The sequence below is a fragment of the Amyelois transitella genome, chromosome 2 (genome assembly GCF_032362555.1).
Source record: "Amyelois transitella isolate CPQ chromosome 2, ilAmyTran1.1, whole genome shotgun sequence".
NCBI classification, from domain to species: domain Eukaryota; kingdom Metazoa; phylum Arthropoda; class Insecta; order Lepidoptera; family Pyralidae; genus Amyelois; species Amyelois transitella.
The window spans coordinates 9,092,189-9,107,691 of NC_083505.1; the positions used below are offsets into that span (position 1 = coordinate 9,092,189).

At 32.4% G+C, this 15,503-nt stretch overlaps 4 protein-coding genes across 6 annotated transcripts; 2 read left to right on the forward strand and 2 right to left on the reverse strand.

Annotated features, from left to right (window-relative positions):
• The first annotated feature begins 459 nt into the window (after positions 1 to 459).
• On the forward strand, positions 460 to 4,655 carry LOC106129057 (lysine--tRNA ligase). 2 transcript variants are annotated; one of them, XM_013327497.2, is made up of 8 exons: positions 460 to 630; positions 829 to 1,204; positions 1,414 to 1,665; positions 1,771 to 2,163; positions 2,241 to 2,423; positions 3,069 to 3,229; positions 3,730 to 3,970; positions 4,477 to 4,655. In XM_013327497.2, the coding sequence occupies exons 1-8, from the start codon at positions 596 to 598 to the stop codon at positions 4,576 to 4,578; spliced, it is 1,743 nt and encodes a 580-aa protein (XP_013182951.1). In that variant the 5' UTR covers positions 460 to 595; the 3' UTR covers positions 4,579 to 4,655. The 2 variants fall into 2 exon arrangements, with proteins under 2 accessions (XP_013182951.1, XP_013182950.1); XM_013327496.2 differs by having other exon boundaries at positions 627 to 758.
• Positions 4,349 to 7,748, reverse strand: LOC106129027 (deubiquitinase OTUD6B). The gene has a single exon (XM_060950479.1). The coding sequence runs from the start codon at positions 7,442 to 7,444 to the stop codon at positions 6,566 to 6,568; it is 879 nt and encodes a 292-aa protein (XP_060806462.1). The 5' UTR covers positions 7,445 to 7,748; the 3' UTR covers positions 4,349 to 6,565.
• A 1,053-nt stretch (positions 7,749 to 8,801) lies between these two features.
• LOC106129028 (platelet-activating factor acetylhydrolase IB subunit beta homolog) lies at positions 8,802 to 12,303 on the forward strand. The gene is made up of 4 exons (XM_013327461.2): positions 8,802 to 9,093; positions 9,228 to 9,434; positions 9,717 to 9,839; positions 10,239 to 12,303. The coding sequence occupies exons 1-4, from the start codon at positions 9,028 to 9,030 to the stop codon at positions 10,518 to 10,520; spliced, it is 678 nt and encodes a 225-aa protein (XP_013182915.1). The 5' UTR covers positions 8,802 to 9,027; the 3' UTR covers positions 10,521 to 12,303.
• Positions 11,869 to 14,661, reverse strand: LOC106129029 (NADH dehydrogenase (ubiquinone) complex I, assembly factor 6). Of its 2 annotated transcripts, none has more exons than XM_013327462.2 (5): positions 14,431 to 14,661; positions 14,008 to 14,245; positions 13,241 to 13,473; positions 12,548 to 12,710; positions 11,869 to 12,048 (listed from the first exon to the last, which is right to left on the reverse strand). In XM_013327462.2, the coding sequence occupies exons 1-5, from the start codon at positions 14,550 to 14,552 to the stop codon at positions 11,869 to 11,871; spliced, it is 936 nt and encodes a 311-aa protein (XP_013182916.1). In that variant the 5' UTR covers positions 14,553 to 14,661. The 2 variants fall into 2 exon arrangements, with proteins under 2 accessions (XP_013182916.1, XP_060806395.1); XM_060950412.1 differs by having other exon boundaries at positions 14,008 to 14,249; positions 14,431 to 14,569.
• Between the last annotated feature and the right edge of the window lie 842 nt (positions 14,662 to 15,503).

A 15,503-nucleotide genomic window follows, 5' to 3' on the forward strand; every position in this document is an offset into this window, starting at 1 on the left:
CGAATCCCGTCAGGGCATGATGAGAAACGAACTTTCTCTGATTGGCCTGGGTCTTGAATGTTTATCTATATAAGTATTTAATATAAAATATAGTATCGTTGAATAAGTATCTCGTAACACAAGTCCCGAACTTACTTCGAGGTTAACTCAATCTGTGTAATTTGTTTCGTATATATTTATATTTATTTATTTATCAATGTTATGTAAACACTACTTCGCTCTAGTACTTTCAAGTCAGCACCGATTGTGATATTATTGATTGACAGTGTAATAGCCCAGTATGAGCCCGCTTCAATACGTTTGCGATATCGTTATGTACTAGGATCGTGATAATATTGACCCATGTAATGTGCGCCACACTGACACTCATTCAATCTTGCACAAGCCCTGAAGCTAAGCTTACACCCGAGACAACAATTAAAAAATAGTCCCTCTTGTCATTGTCACTCACGAATAGAACTGACATTAACAGGTTCAGTGTGTCATGCACGTTGACCAACGTTGCTATTATTTTTAGGTTAAGTTTATGATAGAATTGTGAGCTAGTTGCTAGAGGGCTAAATTCATTGAATTAATCAAATAGATCAAGCAAGCAATGGCTGAAGCTCCCAGTGAAAAATTGTCCAAGAAGTGAGTATAGTGTATTGGGAAACTACAATGTTCGCTCTAAAGAAGTTTACCTCTACCTCGGTTGGTTTCGTTAGAAACAAAATTTTTATGCAACGATGTACAAATTTATCGACGGCAGTAAGCAAGCGGTTGGTTTATTTTTTTATAAAAATAATGATCTACGCTTTATTCACTTTGTACTATAAATTAATTTTTTAGTGAATTGAAACGTCGGTTAAAAGCAGAACAAAAGTTAAAAGAAAAAGCTGAAAAAGCTGCCCAGCAACCCGCACCTGCAGCTGCAGAAAAAAAAAGTACTAAGCTCGAAGAAGAAATTAGCCCTAATGAGTATTATAAGTTGCGATCATCTGCCATTGAGGCCCTCAAAAAAGGACCCAAAGATGAACACCCATACCCCCACAAGTTTAATGTCACAATATCCCTAGAGGAGTTTATTGAAAAGTACAACAATCTCAATAATGGAGAAGTTATGGAGAATGTTACTTTGTCACTGGCTGGCAGAGTGCATTCAATAAGAGAATCTGGTGCAAAACTCATATTCTATGACTTGAGAGGGGAAGGTGTCAAACTTCAGGTAATACAAGTTTATTAGAAATAAAAAAAAAATGATTTATTTGGGAAACTCATAACCTTGTAAATTTTTTTAAGTAATTATATAGTCATTATGTTGTCTTCAATCTAATACTAAATATAAAATATGTATGTTTCTGTGAATGGCTGATGATATTAACCTGATGTAGGTATAAAACTGTTAATAGGTACTTATAATAAAACCACTTGCAGGTAATGGCTAATGCTAAAATGTATGAGTCAGAAGAGAAATTTGAAAAAGACACTGATAAATTGAGAAGAGGAGATATTATTGGCTGTATTGGTCATCCTGGTAAGACCAAGAAGGGAGAGTTGTCTATCATACCAAAAAGTATTAAACTGTTGTCACCCTGCCTACACATGCTGCCTCACTTACACTTTGGCTTAAAGGACAAGGAAACTAGGTTTAGAAAACGATATTTAGATCTCATTTTAAATGATAAGGTAAGCCTTAAATTAAACTTTTGCATATATATCTAAGTAGTCATTTTAATATAATAATTATGTAACAAACTAAATGACTTGAAAAAAATGATTACATTTTCTCAGGTACGACAAACGTTTTATACCAGAGCAAAAATAATTGCTTACATTAGACGTTTTTTGGATAACATGGGCTTCCTTGAAATTGAAACACCAATGATGAACATGATCCCAGGTGGTGCTACTGCCAAGCCGTTCATCACACATCACAATGAACTCAAATTGGATCTGTACATGAGGATTGCCCCAGAATTGTATCACAAAATGCTGGTGGTGGGTGGGCTTGACCGTGTCTATGAAATTGGAAGACAATTCAGGAATGAGGGAATCGATTTGACTCATAACCCTGAATTTACTACTTGTGAGTTTTATATGGCTTATGCAGATTATCATGACCTCATAACCATGACAGAGTCCATGATATCTGGTATGGTGAAGAGTATTCATGGTACCTACAAGGTAGGTGATGATCAATATGAATATTTGTTATTCTATTAAGGGAATTACATTGGTTAACTTTTTATTTTTATTTCCAGATAAAATACCATCCAGATGGTCCTGATGGTGAGGAGGTTGAGATTGATTTCACCCCTCCATTTGCAAGAGTGCCCATGATTGCAACCCTGGAAAAAGTTCTGAGTGTCAAGCTACCATCTGCTGACAAGTTTGACAGTCCTGAAGTGAATACTCTCCTAAGTCAATTGTGTGAAAAGCATGAGGTAATAAGAAAATAAATTGAGTTTAGAATATGAACCTGTTGGATATCCATCAATGTTAAGCAAGTAATTTCTCAGTTATAGGATATTACAATTTCAAACAAATTTGTTATAAATGTTTTTATCTTACATAAGATCATTATCACCTTATAAAATCAGCCAGCAAATATATTTTTGAGTTTTAATGGACCAGTACCACTATATATTATTAACAAAATTAACTGACAAAAATAATAAATGCAATTGCCATATTTATATGTAAATTGTGTTCTGCTTTAAGTGGTTAATATATTGTAACTATGTATTTATTTTCTACTGCATTAACTCTGTCTGTATGTCAATCATTGACATAGTCCCAACCATACATATATGTCAGTTGCTTCTCACATCCATATGACACCAGCTAATAGCTTTAACATCATCCACCCATTGTCTAAATGATTTACTGTGTTTTCTCCTTCTGTTTCCTATATACCAATTCATCACTGGCTTTGACCATTTTTCACAACCTCTAATTGTATGCCTGTCCTTTTGTTTTTCACTTTTCTAATGGTTTTATGTACTCTTTTGTTTTTATGCATCTCTAATGTTTTCAATTAAAGAGTAATTATGTACTGAAAAAGGAGTTATTTTATTGTATATTTACAGATTGAGTGCCCGCCCCCTAGAACAACAGCTAGGTTGCTGGATAAGCTAGTTGGGGAGTTCCTTGAGGAGAAATGTATTAATCCAACATTCATCCTTGATCATCCTCAAATCATGAGTCCATTATCCAAATATCACAGAGATGCACCCGGCCTCACCGAAAGGTAGATAAACAATTGTAATCATTATACTAGATTAAAAAAATAAATAAGATAAATCTCAAGAAAATTTTATCTGTGTGTTATTAAAGTATGACAATATGGCATGCATCATTCATGTTTTTATTATTATGAGTATGATGCAACATGCAGTTAAATTGAGAACCTCCTCTTATTATTATATTGATGAGATTTAAACAAATCAATGTAATAATATAACTTTGAACAGAGTTTAAAAACAAGTAAACAGAGTGCAAATTCTAAAAATTGTTTTCATTGATTGTATACCTCTTTTTCTATCTCTCCGACTCATTTAATTTTATTACTTTAATGTTATAAGTATTATTTACTGTTTATTCAATATTGTGAGAGAATTATTTATAAAAAGAGATAAACTAAACATAAGATATCTCTTTACATTTTGTCATATCTTATACATTCATTAGTCATTCATGGATTATGTGGTATGGATAGAACTGAAAATAATTGAAGTTATTTTTGTACAGATTCGAGCTGTTTGTTATGAAAAAAGAAATATGCAATGCGTACACAGAGTTGAATGACCCGGCCACACAGAGAGAGAGATTTGAACAGCAATCGAAAGACAGAGCTGCGGGTGACGACGAAGCTCCTCCCACAGACGAGGCATACTGCACGGCTTTGGAGTATGGCCTGCCACCTACTGGCGGTTGGGGCTTAGGAGTTGACCGCCTAACTATGTTCCTTACCGATTCTAATAATATCAAGGTCACTTGAAACTATTTCATTTTATTTAGACTCGGCTGTACACTCTAGTTTTTAGAAAACATACCTTCGCTTTCTATTCTAAAGGGAATTTCGCTTATGCAGATTAATCATATATCCTTGTAGTCTTTTTATTTGTAACTACAATAAAAACTTATCTTTTATTGTGGATATCAACTTTCTTGTCGAAGTTTTGTACTAGGGAGCAGTGGAACTAGAGATAAGAGGCATGATTGCACATCAAGTGGGTGCTATTGAGATTATTAATAATAATTATCAAGTGGATACTGGAGAGATTCTTATCTTTCATTGACCATCAAACAAAATATGTATGGAATAACTTTAAATTGAAAAATAAAACCAACAGTTTTAATTAAAATCTAAATTTATATTTTATTTAGTCAGTTTACAATAAGGTACTGATTGCAATATTTTTACTCAAGTTAATTCAGAGAAGGGGTTTATCGTAATAACAACCAATGAAGTATCATAATTCCATCTCATTTCAGGAGGTGTTGTTATTCCCTGCGATGAAACCTGATGACCCAAATAAGAACGTCGGGGAGGATGACAAGGCTTCTGGTACGACGGCAGTTCGAAATGGAGAATAATTTTATATAATATTTAATTAATGGTGTGCTCTGGCTCTTTTATAGTTTCGCTTAATTTAAATTATTGTCGACTAACATTGATTCGTTTTATTTAATCTCGAGATCCTCAGTTTTAATAGGTAGGTAGGTGCTACTTAGAATATACGAAAATTGTTATGGAAATGGTAAAAGAAGTCATATAATTGACGTTTGTTTCCAGGCACCAATAGAAAAAAGGTCCTCATCTCCTTCCCTTAGATGTCGTAAAGAGCGACCAAGAGATATGCTTATAAACTTCGGATTTTTCTTTTAAGCAATGGGCTAGCAACCTTAGACTATTTGAATCTCAATTCTATCATTAAGCCAAACCGCTGAACGTGGCTTATTGGTATTTTCGAGACTGTTGGCTCTGTTTACCCCGCAAAGGATATAGACGTGTTTATACGTATATATGTGATTACTAGCTGTGCCCGCGACTTCGTCCATGTGGAATAGTTATTTTGGGCATCATTGAAGCTCTCAAAGATGAATAATTTTCCCCGTTTTTTCACATATTCCATTATTTATTTGCTCCTTATAGTTGCAGCGTGATGTTATATAGCCTAAAGCCCTACTCGATAAATGGTCTATTTAACGCAAAAGGAAATTTTCAATTCGAACCAGTAGTTCCTGAGATTAGCGCGTTCAAACAAACAAACTCTTCAGCTTTATCATATTAGTATAGATATGTATGTATGTACGTGATTATATGTTTGTATGTTCATGATTATATTTGTATTAAATTGACCCTCTTAATGGCGTAAAGTATCTGTGGTCCAAATAACATATGAGGCTGACTTATTTCACGTCCATATTGGTGCAAAGCAGATATCAAAGCCCTGGGAGCAACCTAGGTCCTTACAAGCTAAGACCTGCGTGTGATTGATTACACAGATGTTCCACAAAAACGGCATATGCGTCGTTGCACCACCTTGAAGCCTTTACTTAATTCCACAATTCTAATTGTCAAGTTGCGCGGTAGACCGAGCCCGATAGTCTCAGACAGAATCGAAAACTTAAGTACAGCTGAATGGCGTTATGATATAATTATTGGCAGATTGATTAGATAGCCCATTGCCTTACATCAATTAAATTTGAAATAAAGCCTGGTAAGTAAGCCCATCACTGAGATAGTTATTGCATAATAATGTTATATGTGGCCCGGCAGCTAACAGCCTACTCAAGAAACCTAGGCTCACTCCATAAAAAAACAATAAGTTTATTATAACGCATCCTCAATGCTTTTTAATGTACGCTGCCTTTTTAATTGTGGATTTTCGTTTATATTTTGGTTGACTGGAAGGAAACCCAGATGGGATAAGTCCGCCATTGTACATATTCTCCTAAATCCAGAATTGTTTTGTAATTTGTTATATTTATTTTTATTTACAATGGCCCGGGGTCCACCTAGTTTTATTCATACTATTAAAAATAATACAGGTATTAAACACGCACACGGACCTTTATTTTATTTTGGAAGTTTTGATTATTAAAAAATAGTATAATGCAACACAATGGTTATATTTATATATAACCATTGTGTTACCTATCTTACTATTAAAATATCCTACTACTATTATAAAGGCGAAAGTTTGTATGGATGTTTGTTACTCTTTCACGCAAAAACTACTGAACCGATTACCATGAAATTTGGTATGTAGGTAGCTGAAGACCCAGAATAACACATAGGCTACTTTTTATCCCAGAGTTCCCGCGGGATTGATAGGGTTTCCATGCGGACGAAGTCGCGGGCGGCCTCTAGTATATATATATATATATACATACATATATGAAAGAGATGCAAACTAATAATTAGAAAACAGCCCTTCAAAATCACCCTTCACAATAAAATTACCTTTATGTATCAAAGTCATTTTATATTTAGTACATTAAAAATGTTTGATATAAATTTTGCTTGATAGCTGTTAGATACCTATCTTGAATTGCCGTAAAAACGTCATGTTTTCATTTAATCATCTTCCACATCCTCATTTTCATTCAAACAAGTTGAGTTGTAATGCTCTCCTAATTTGTACATATGTCTGTGATATGCCAATATAAGTGGATCTCCAACAAACTCTTTGCCCTGTTCAATTGTTTCTGGCCCTGAAGCTTGTATTATATTTATAGGACATTTTAATGAACTTGATAAAGCTCTTATTTCTATTTGTCCACCCCAAACTTTCGTACTCCGAATTTTTTCACAATATTCTTCAAATTCTTGATCTGTAAGCATTTCATAAGTCTCAGAATTACTCATAAAGGGTATAAAATCATGTTTGTTCTCTTTTATATAATCGGCAACTTTATTTCGTAATTCTTCAATTGAAAAGTTTTGTTGCCTCTTTAATGACAACTGATGTGCAACAGCTTTGTAAAGACAATCACCATCAGAAGGTATTGAGAATATCTTCAAATTTCTTTGTTTCAATTTAGCATTAATAGCTTGAATTTCTTTATTTCTCGGTCCATGTATATTTTCCTTTTCTTGTTGCTTTATTTGTTCTTCTCTTTCTTTTTCTTGTTGCATTTTTTTATCTCTACGCTTTTGGGCCTTTGAAACTCTAGTTTTAGCCACTTCATCTGTTGTACTTGTATCTCCTTGTTCAACATGTTCAATTATATTGTTATCCACAATGCCGTCTAGTTGTTTCTGGACAGCCTCCAATTCTTCTTTGTGACGACTGTCTTGCTCAGCTTCGAGTCGAGCTATTTCTGCTGTCAATTCTTTTTTTTTCGACTTATCATTTTTTGCGGTTTTCTTAAGCGCTTGAATATGCGCTTGTAATTCTTTCTTCTCTTTTCGGTGTCTACTTTCTACTGAGGATACTATATCATTATCTTCCATGTTAATCTTAGCAATAAAATAAATAAAACGTGGCTATATAAAAATTCAACAGAAATAAACAGAAAATAATCAATAGTTGTAGGAGAGGCGGTTAAAGAAAAACAGACACGTCGAAAAATTCTATGACAGTATACATCTTTTTACATATCAAAAGAAAGAAAGAAATGCAAGCATGTTAAGTTTACAACAAGTACCTTTTTATAACATCGCCTTTGTGTTGTAATATTTAGAGAAAATTAAATTTTATGTTTAGGTATAAATGTTGATGTATCTGCAAGTTCAAATAAAAAATGTGATGACGTGTGACATTGACAATGACAGCAATAAGTTGCTTACACACTAGACAAACGTACGGCAAAGAAATTTTACTAAAGCATAGGTGCTTGAGAAAAAAGTGTACACTTCCACAAACTAAAAAGTTGTATAGTTGTAAAAACTAGTGTTGTCCAATCGCTTTGATCGATGCTCATTAATACTTATCCATTTAGGAGTTATAGATAAATTTTATCTATAACTCCTAAATATTCAAATAAATAAATAAAGAAATAAATTATATATGAATGATTGCAAGTTATTTGGGCAAATGACTATAAATTACTATAATATATTATTATATTTGTTGGTGTCGAATCCGTACTAATATTATAAATGCGAAAGTGAGTTTGTTTGTAACCTCTTCACAGTTAAACAATAGAACCGATCTGCATGACATTTTGTGTCACGATTAGTGTGGAGTACGGAAAAGACAGGATACTTTTTATGCCGCTAAAAACTTAAGTTTCCATAGGTGGAGTTAAATTCGCGAAAAAAGCGAAGATGCGGGTAAAAGCTTTTAATGTTATAAACTCAAAAAGTGAGTTAATTTGTTTGTTTGTTACGTCCTTAGTTAAACCACTCAACCAATCTGCATAAAATTTTGCATACATGTAGTCTAAAGTACAGAGAACAATAGCCAAAATTACTTAAAATTTAAAGACCTTCAAAACTTCAGAGCCAAGAAGGGAATCTAACTGTAGTTTTCGAGATGAGTCTTATAATTAAGACGAAAATAGTGCGCCCACGCAGGTACAAACTTTGTAAATAATAGTGATTCTATTATACAACCACCACATGAAATTTATAATAAAATAAGATTAAATGTAATAAAAAAGCTAAATACAAAACAAAATACAACATTTTAAAAGATATAATCACCTGGGCATATTAAGTAAGAGTTAGTACATAACAACATACATGCAATCATGTCTTTAAGAATAAAACTTCGCATCAACTAATGACAATAACAACTATGAATGTGGGTATAGCCAGGCGCTGATATTAAGACTACGTATTTAAGTGTCGTGTGTGACGTGATCATGCAACATGTTCCACCAAAAAAATCGCATGTAGAGAAAGTTGCTTCATATTAAAAAATATTGTGACTAAGTTTGTGACATTGACAATTTACACTCATGTTTGACACATCAAAGAAAAACCAAAAAAGTAAGTAGCAGGTACAGGAAAGAAGAAAATCAACCGCTAAGCAATTTTACTATTAATTTTTACTATTTCAAGAATTTATCATCAATTATCTATTAATAAAAATGAATCCTTGTTCAGTCCCTACTCCCCAAATAGATTCTGAAGGGGATGGACGATGGAATAGTATTGTAAGTACATACCTATGAATTTTATGAATAAATAATTGATTATCGTAATCACGCTGCGAATAAAAGGTTTCAGCATTATCAAATTTTCTTGTATTTTTCCTTTGAATAAATTATTTTATGTATTTGTTTTTTAGCACAATAGATTTCTCTCCGATGCAAAAGGGAAAGATGCAGATGTAATTTTTATTGGCGATTCTATTTTACAAGCGTTAGAACATACAGAAGTTTGGAATCAATGGTTTGCTCCTCTACACTGTCTTAATTTTAGCATTCACAGAGACCAGACACAGAATGTCCTTTGGCGAATTAAGAATGGAGAACTTGATCATGTTGACCCCAAAGTAAGACCATATTTCTATTTCATTTTTGATCAGTTGATTTACTTACGTACTTACTACAGTTTTAGTTTTACTGATTCATGAATCTTTATTTGTGAACACAATTAGAGCATGGGTGGCGGTGGTGTTATTTTCAAAGTCATGTACATTAGTTTGAATACTAACTGATTCTCTTACAGAGAGGAAAAAAACAAAGGACATTTAGAAGATGTTAAACACAATACACTTCTATGTATATTCAATAAAGATATCCTTTATTAAATTTATCCCACTAAATCTTTACAGGTGATAGTGGTGCATGTTGGCACAAATAATGTTGAATATACCCCTGAGCAAGTGTGTGATGGCATATTAGAAATAATAAGAACAATCAAGGAGAAGCAACCAAGTGCTTACATAGTACTGCCAGTAAGTACATTAAGTTAACACTTGACTAACGTCAATTGTAAGCTTATTATTGAAGATTTCAGTAACCTAGAGTAACAAGTCTGGTCTATAACAGAGACATTTAAGTAAGTGTTAATCTGAAAGAGATCACAATTGCACTTTGACCACTTTTTGTAAAGTCAACCATGTGACAAGTAACTCTGTATGGAACTCTATGAAGAGGCGAATTACAGTGAATTTAGGTAGGTTGATGTGTCCTGTGCAATAAAGTGCTTCTATTTATTTATACCTGTGGTACTTTATGAGACAATATTTTAAAAATTACATTATAATCTATTCTATTATTTCTCTTACTTTCTGTTAATGTTTTAATAGTTTTTAAGACCAAACTAAGTAAATAATTTCAAAAAATTGTTTCAGAGCCTACTCCCACGAGGCCAACATCCTAACAACTTAAGAGAGAAAAATTCAAAGATTAACCAGCTGCTACGGGAAAAGGTTGCAAACATGAACAATGTTGAATTAGTTTCTATAGACAAGGGTTTTATACAAAATGATGGCACTATAAGCCATCATGACATGCACGACTACCTCATTCCAAGTAATGCTGCATGCCGCAAAGCCTTCGAACCCATTTATGATCTCCTTCAGCAGATTCTATCTGAAGGTGAACCTGAAAAGGATTTGACCCCCTCAGAATAATTTATATGTATTAACTATGGTAGCTTTTTTATAATGCAGCAAGCTCATTGTGATTATATAGTACTTACAGGTTAGCTTTTTTTATTAATAGTGGTAAGATTCAGTGCTTAAGATTAAGTTTATAAACTTTTACATTCCAAATTAGACTATTTTTAGTTTTGTGATTGGCTGTGTTTTTTATAAAACAAATTCATATAAGATAGAAAAATCTGGACTTGCACAGGGTACTTAAACCTAAGGTACAATTTTTATTACAACATTTGAGACCATTCTTGCAAATATCAATAATGTATTCCTAAATCCTACTTCTAATTTAAGTGGTTAATTAAATTGAATTGTATTATTTTGTTTTAATAATAATTTCGTTGGAAAGTGTATTTACAATACTATCTATTTCCAAGAACGTTTATGAAGTTCATTTATTTTAACTTTGCAAAAATTGTGTGGGAATGTATTTTTTCAAATATTTTTTTTATAGGCTGAAAAATAGTAAAAGTATTAAAACTTCAGTTGCAAAATTAATTCTGCCAAAGATTATAAATCTTTAACCAAAGGTGAACAATGCAAAGTGATAATTACTTCTTATATTTAAATGAGTGCAATTTAAGTATCTCATGAATCAAATTGTGTAATATAAAAATAATGAAATGATGTACCTATTACAATAATTTACTCATGATTATAAGATTTTAATCATTGTATGGATTCATGTTAGGTAGTGTATAATGAAGAGCAGAACCAGTTTTGGTCTTGAGATATACTGAATTTGTATTTTTTTTTTACACCATTCTTTATACTGGACATTTCTTCCCTTAAACAAATGTATGTTGAGTTTTGTGAAATATCATTGTAGAGTAGTAGCTAGTAGCTATTTAAGGTACTGTTAGGTACTCATGTTGCCAAACAATGTTGCTTGAATCTCGAATCGTTATAAGTATTTATTTGCATGATAAAGCTTAAAAATAAACAGTGCAATTATTTCCATAAAATACTTTCATTCCTTATTTCTCCCTATAAGTCATTCACTCTAGATTAGATTGATTTCCATTTTAAAACTAGTTTTTCAACATAATTTTAAAACTTTATCTGTAAAAGATATTCTTTACATTTTGGTAAAGATTTACTTTTGGTTTAGGTTATACATATATTGAATATCTTATGTATAACTGCCTACTGAAATCTAACAGAATATAATAATACAAAAAATAACTAGAGTGTCAAACACAAATTTGGTGTTTAAAAAAAAATGCAAAGAACTTTTAACTATATTGCATTTACTATTAAAATAAATAATACATACACATAATGAAGTCCATAACTGAAAATAGTAGCTTCCTTTACTGAACATTTAATATTTATTCAGTAACCTTTTGTAGTATAGCTGAAATGGTAAAGTGGGAGTTCTGAGCTGTAATATTTTACTAAAAACGTTGAAATGTTGTATTTGTAGCTTTTGCAGATATGCATCCACAAATACTGCGGGCAGTAATATTTGATTAACTATTTTAGGTACTGTGATACTTCTAGCCTGGAAACAAAAAAAAATACACCTATTTAATCTGTAGAAGTGTTAAATTTAGTACAACAGTACATATTATAATGATCGCTATTTTCTCTGTCTGTATGTATGCACTAATTTGAGAAAGTGATGGATGGATTTTGTTCTTGTTTGAAATGTTGGAAAGTGGGATTTCTGTGGAAGATTTATATCTTAATGCTACCAATGTGAAGCATGTCACTAGTTGAAAACATGAAATAAAATGAGAATGGGCATAATATTCTTCTTAGAATGTTATGAAAAACCCATTTCTATGAAAATCTGTTTGTTACCCAAAAACAACTGGATTCTTTAACAATGTGTACTTTTTTAATCAAATGGAATTTAAGTTTACAATAATGTACCTTTATACATATTTATAAATTCATGTTCTTGAGGGATAATGACTTTGCACACATTTTGCATAGGAAGTGGAAGTATTTTGGACTTCCAGAAATATCCTTATTAAAAAATATTTAGCAAATAATACCTTGGTCAAATGATGATTAGCTCTGCTGGCTATTTCAAAGGTCACATTCCTCATTTTGTCACTGTCTATACATCTCAGTACAGTCTCTTGGCTAATATCATTTTTCATAAGAATATCCATAGGTAGAGATACCATTTTGTGATGGCTGGATACTTGTAAAGATCTGTAGCAATAGTTATCTGCTGGTTAACACCATAATTATGGATGAATGTAAAGAGTGCCGTGTGTGCTGTTCCCGGCACCAATAAAAAAAAAAGAATAGAACCACTCCATCTATTTCCAATAGGTGTTGTAAAAACTATTCCTCTTTTAGGTGATAGGCTAGGAATTCGTCACTATTTGCATCTCTATTCTATCATATTTAGCCAAATAGCCGAGCATGGCCTTTAAATCTTTCCAGTTCTGTCTACACTGGATATAGGGATTTAGACGTGATTATGTGTGTAAGTATGTAATGTACTAAGAATGGCAAGCATGAGGTAGATATTAAGAGTGGCTGCTGGAAATAAAGTGAATGGAGTATTAAGTACATTATTTTATGGGCTGCTGCTGAAGGGTATTGATTAATGCTCAACTGGTTGTTCATCAGGGAATGAAAAAATATGCGTTGCAATGCATACCTAAAACATAACAGGTGTGCACAATTTTACAAGTATTCTTGTCCAATATTTTTTGCAAATTAAAAATTATAACCTTAGAATGTTGACTATGCCTTGAGCTTTTCCGAGATGAGATGCGGCATGGTCAGCGTACACACTCTTAACATTGGCAATACTTAAAATAAGGTAGAATACTGATGATACAGTATCCTCAGCATATCTTTCCACATCTTCCATGCTTCGGAAATATTTAGTTTTCAATAATGTGCTTCTAGATGAAATTAGTTTTTCTAGATGTCTTCTTGGAAGTTTATAAGTGCTACAAACCTGCAATACAATCAAAACAAAATTTACAGTTACTTTCAAAAATAGGAAGGATTAGCTAAACTCTTGTTAATATGTAAATGCTAATTGATCACCATAGGTATAAACATAAAAACATTTAACCTTAGTGGGACTGAAATATTTACTAAAATTATAAAGCTGAAGAGTTTGTTTGAACATGCTAATCTCAGGAACTGGTTCGAATTCAAAAATTATTTTTGCATTTAATAAAACATTTATCGAAGAAGGCTATATGCTATTTATTATCAATTATTCCTCCTTGAGGGCTTCAATGATGCCCAAAATATCTATTCCACACGGACAATGTAGTGGGCACAGCTATAGAAGAAAAAGGAATTTATTTTTCAGGAAATGCCAAATTGTCTTTAATATGTTTTAGGTCAATTAAGGGAAAAAAGTGAAGGTGGCTTAGAAGTCTTTTCAAGACTGTTTGTTTGCTCTGCCTACCCCACAAGGGATATAGACGTGAGTATATATATGTATGTAAGTAATGAAAAAAATACAGATTAATCATACCTTATATAATTCTTGTGCCACGGGATTTGCAGGTATATTTTTTAATGATTGGCCTGGGTTATAAATTTCATTTAGGGTATCTAACCAAAACTGAAGACGGAAGTCTGCAACCTTAGGATCTGAAGTTACATCTTGGACTCTGGCTACTTCTACATTAAATGCTCTAACCACTAATGCTGGTGAGCGTATGGCCTTTGTCATCAAAAGCGTAGCTAGAAAATTCTCATAGTCATGCTGTCTATCTGTAACAGAAAAATCAAGTACCAGAAAGTGCAGGGGGTTTACTTATATTTCTATATGTTATAAAATGCATAGCTCTTCTAAGTCAGATCCTTCTTTGGAAGCTCGATAAAGCAACTTATTTTTTTAGTTTTTTAAGATAATATCTAGTTTAGTTTACAAAAGTGCACAGAAATTACCTACCTTACAACATTAGCGCAATAATTCACACCATTTTTATCAGAGTTATTCGTTGAGTATAATCTAATAAATGTAGTGGGGTTTCTGGCAACAATTCTTAAATGCTTAGAAATATTCACATTCATGTTTAATGAAATACTTTGCACCTATATAATTTACTTTTCTTTTCTATTTTTGCTAGGCCTATTTTTGAAAAATATTCTCGTGAGTTTATATCATAGGTTGACAACAGCGACAGTGAGTGACAGAAAAGTACCTATTACCACGCTTCTACCCATTGATCATCATCACTGATCATAGTATTAACACTTTCAATGGACATCTGAGTTCATATGAAACGTTCATCGCTAAACCTACATAATAGCTATCATATTACTTATTCGATCAACTATCTATAGACAAGAAATTACATTAAATTAAATGAAAAGTTTGTCAAAATAGGCAGACAAAATATATTCGCGACATTTCCATTACTTCAAAGATATGTAGGATTCACTACTTTTGGCTTAGGTTATCTATTGTAATAAAATAACACAAAGAAGAAGTAAAAGAACTATCCCTTATCAGACACAAATTTGGTGTTTAAAAAAAATAGAATTATATATATAGTAAATGTGCCGTGTGGTTCCCGGCAGTGCCGTGTGGTTCCCGGCACCAATACAAAAAAGAATAGGACCACTCCATCTCTTTCCCATGGATGTCGTAAAAGGCGACTAAGGGATAAGCTTACAAACTTGGGATTCTTTTTTAGGCGATGGGCTAGCAACCTGTCACTATTTGAATCTCAATTCTGATATAGATCTAATTCGGATATAGACGTGACCATATGTATGTACGTATGTATACATATAGTAAATTCGTACTATTGAAATAAGCAATACATACACATAATGAAGTCCTTAACTAAAAGTAGTACTTTTTCTGATTAGCCTGGGTCTTGAATGTTTATCTATATAAGTAAGTATTTATAATAAAATATATAAATATATTTTTAGGCGATGGGCTAGCAACCTGTCACTATTTAAATCTCAATTCTATCATTAAGCCAAATAGCTGAACGTGGCCATTCAGTCTTT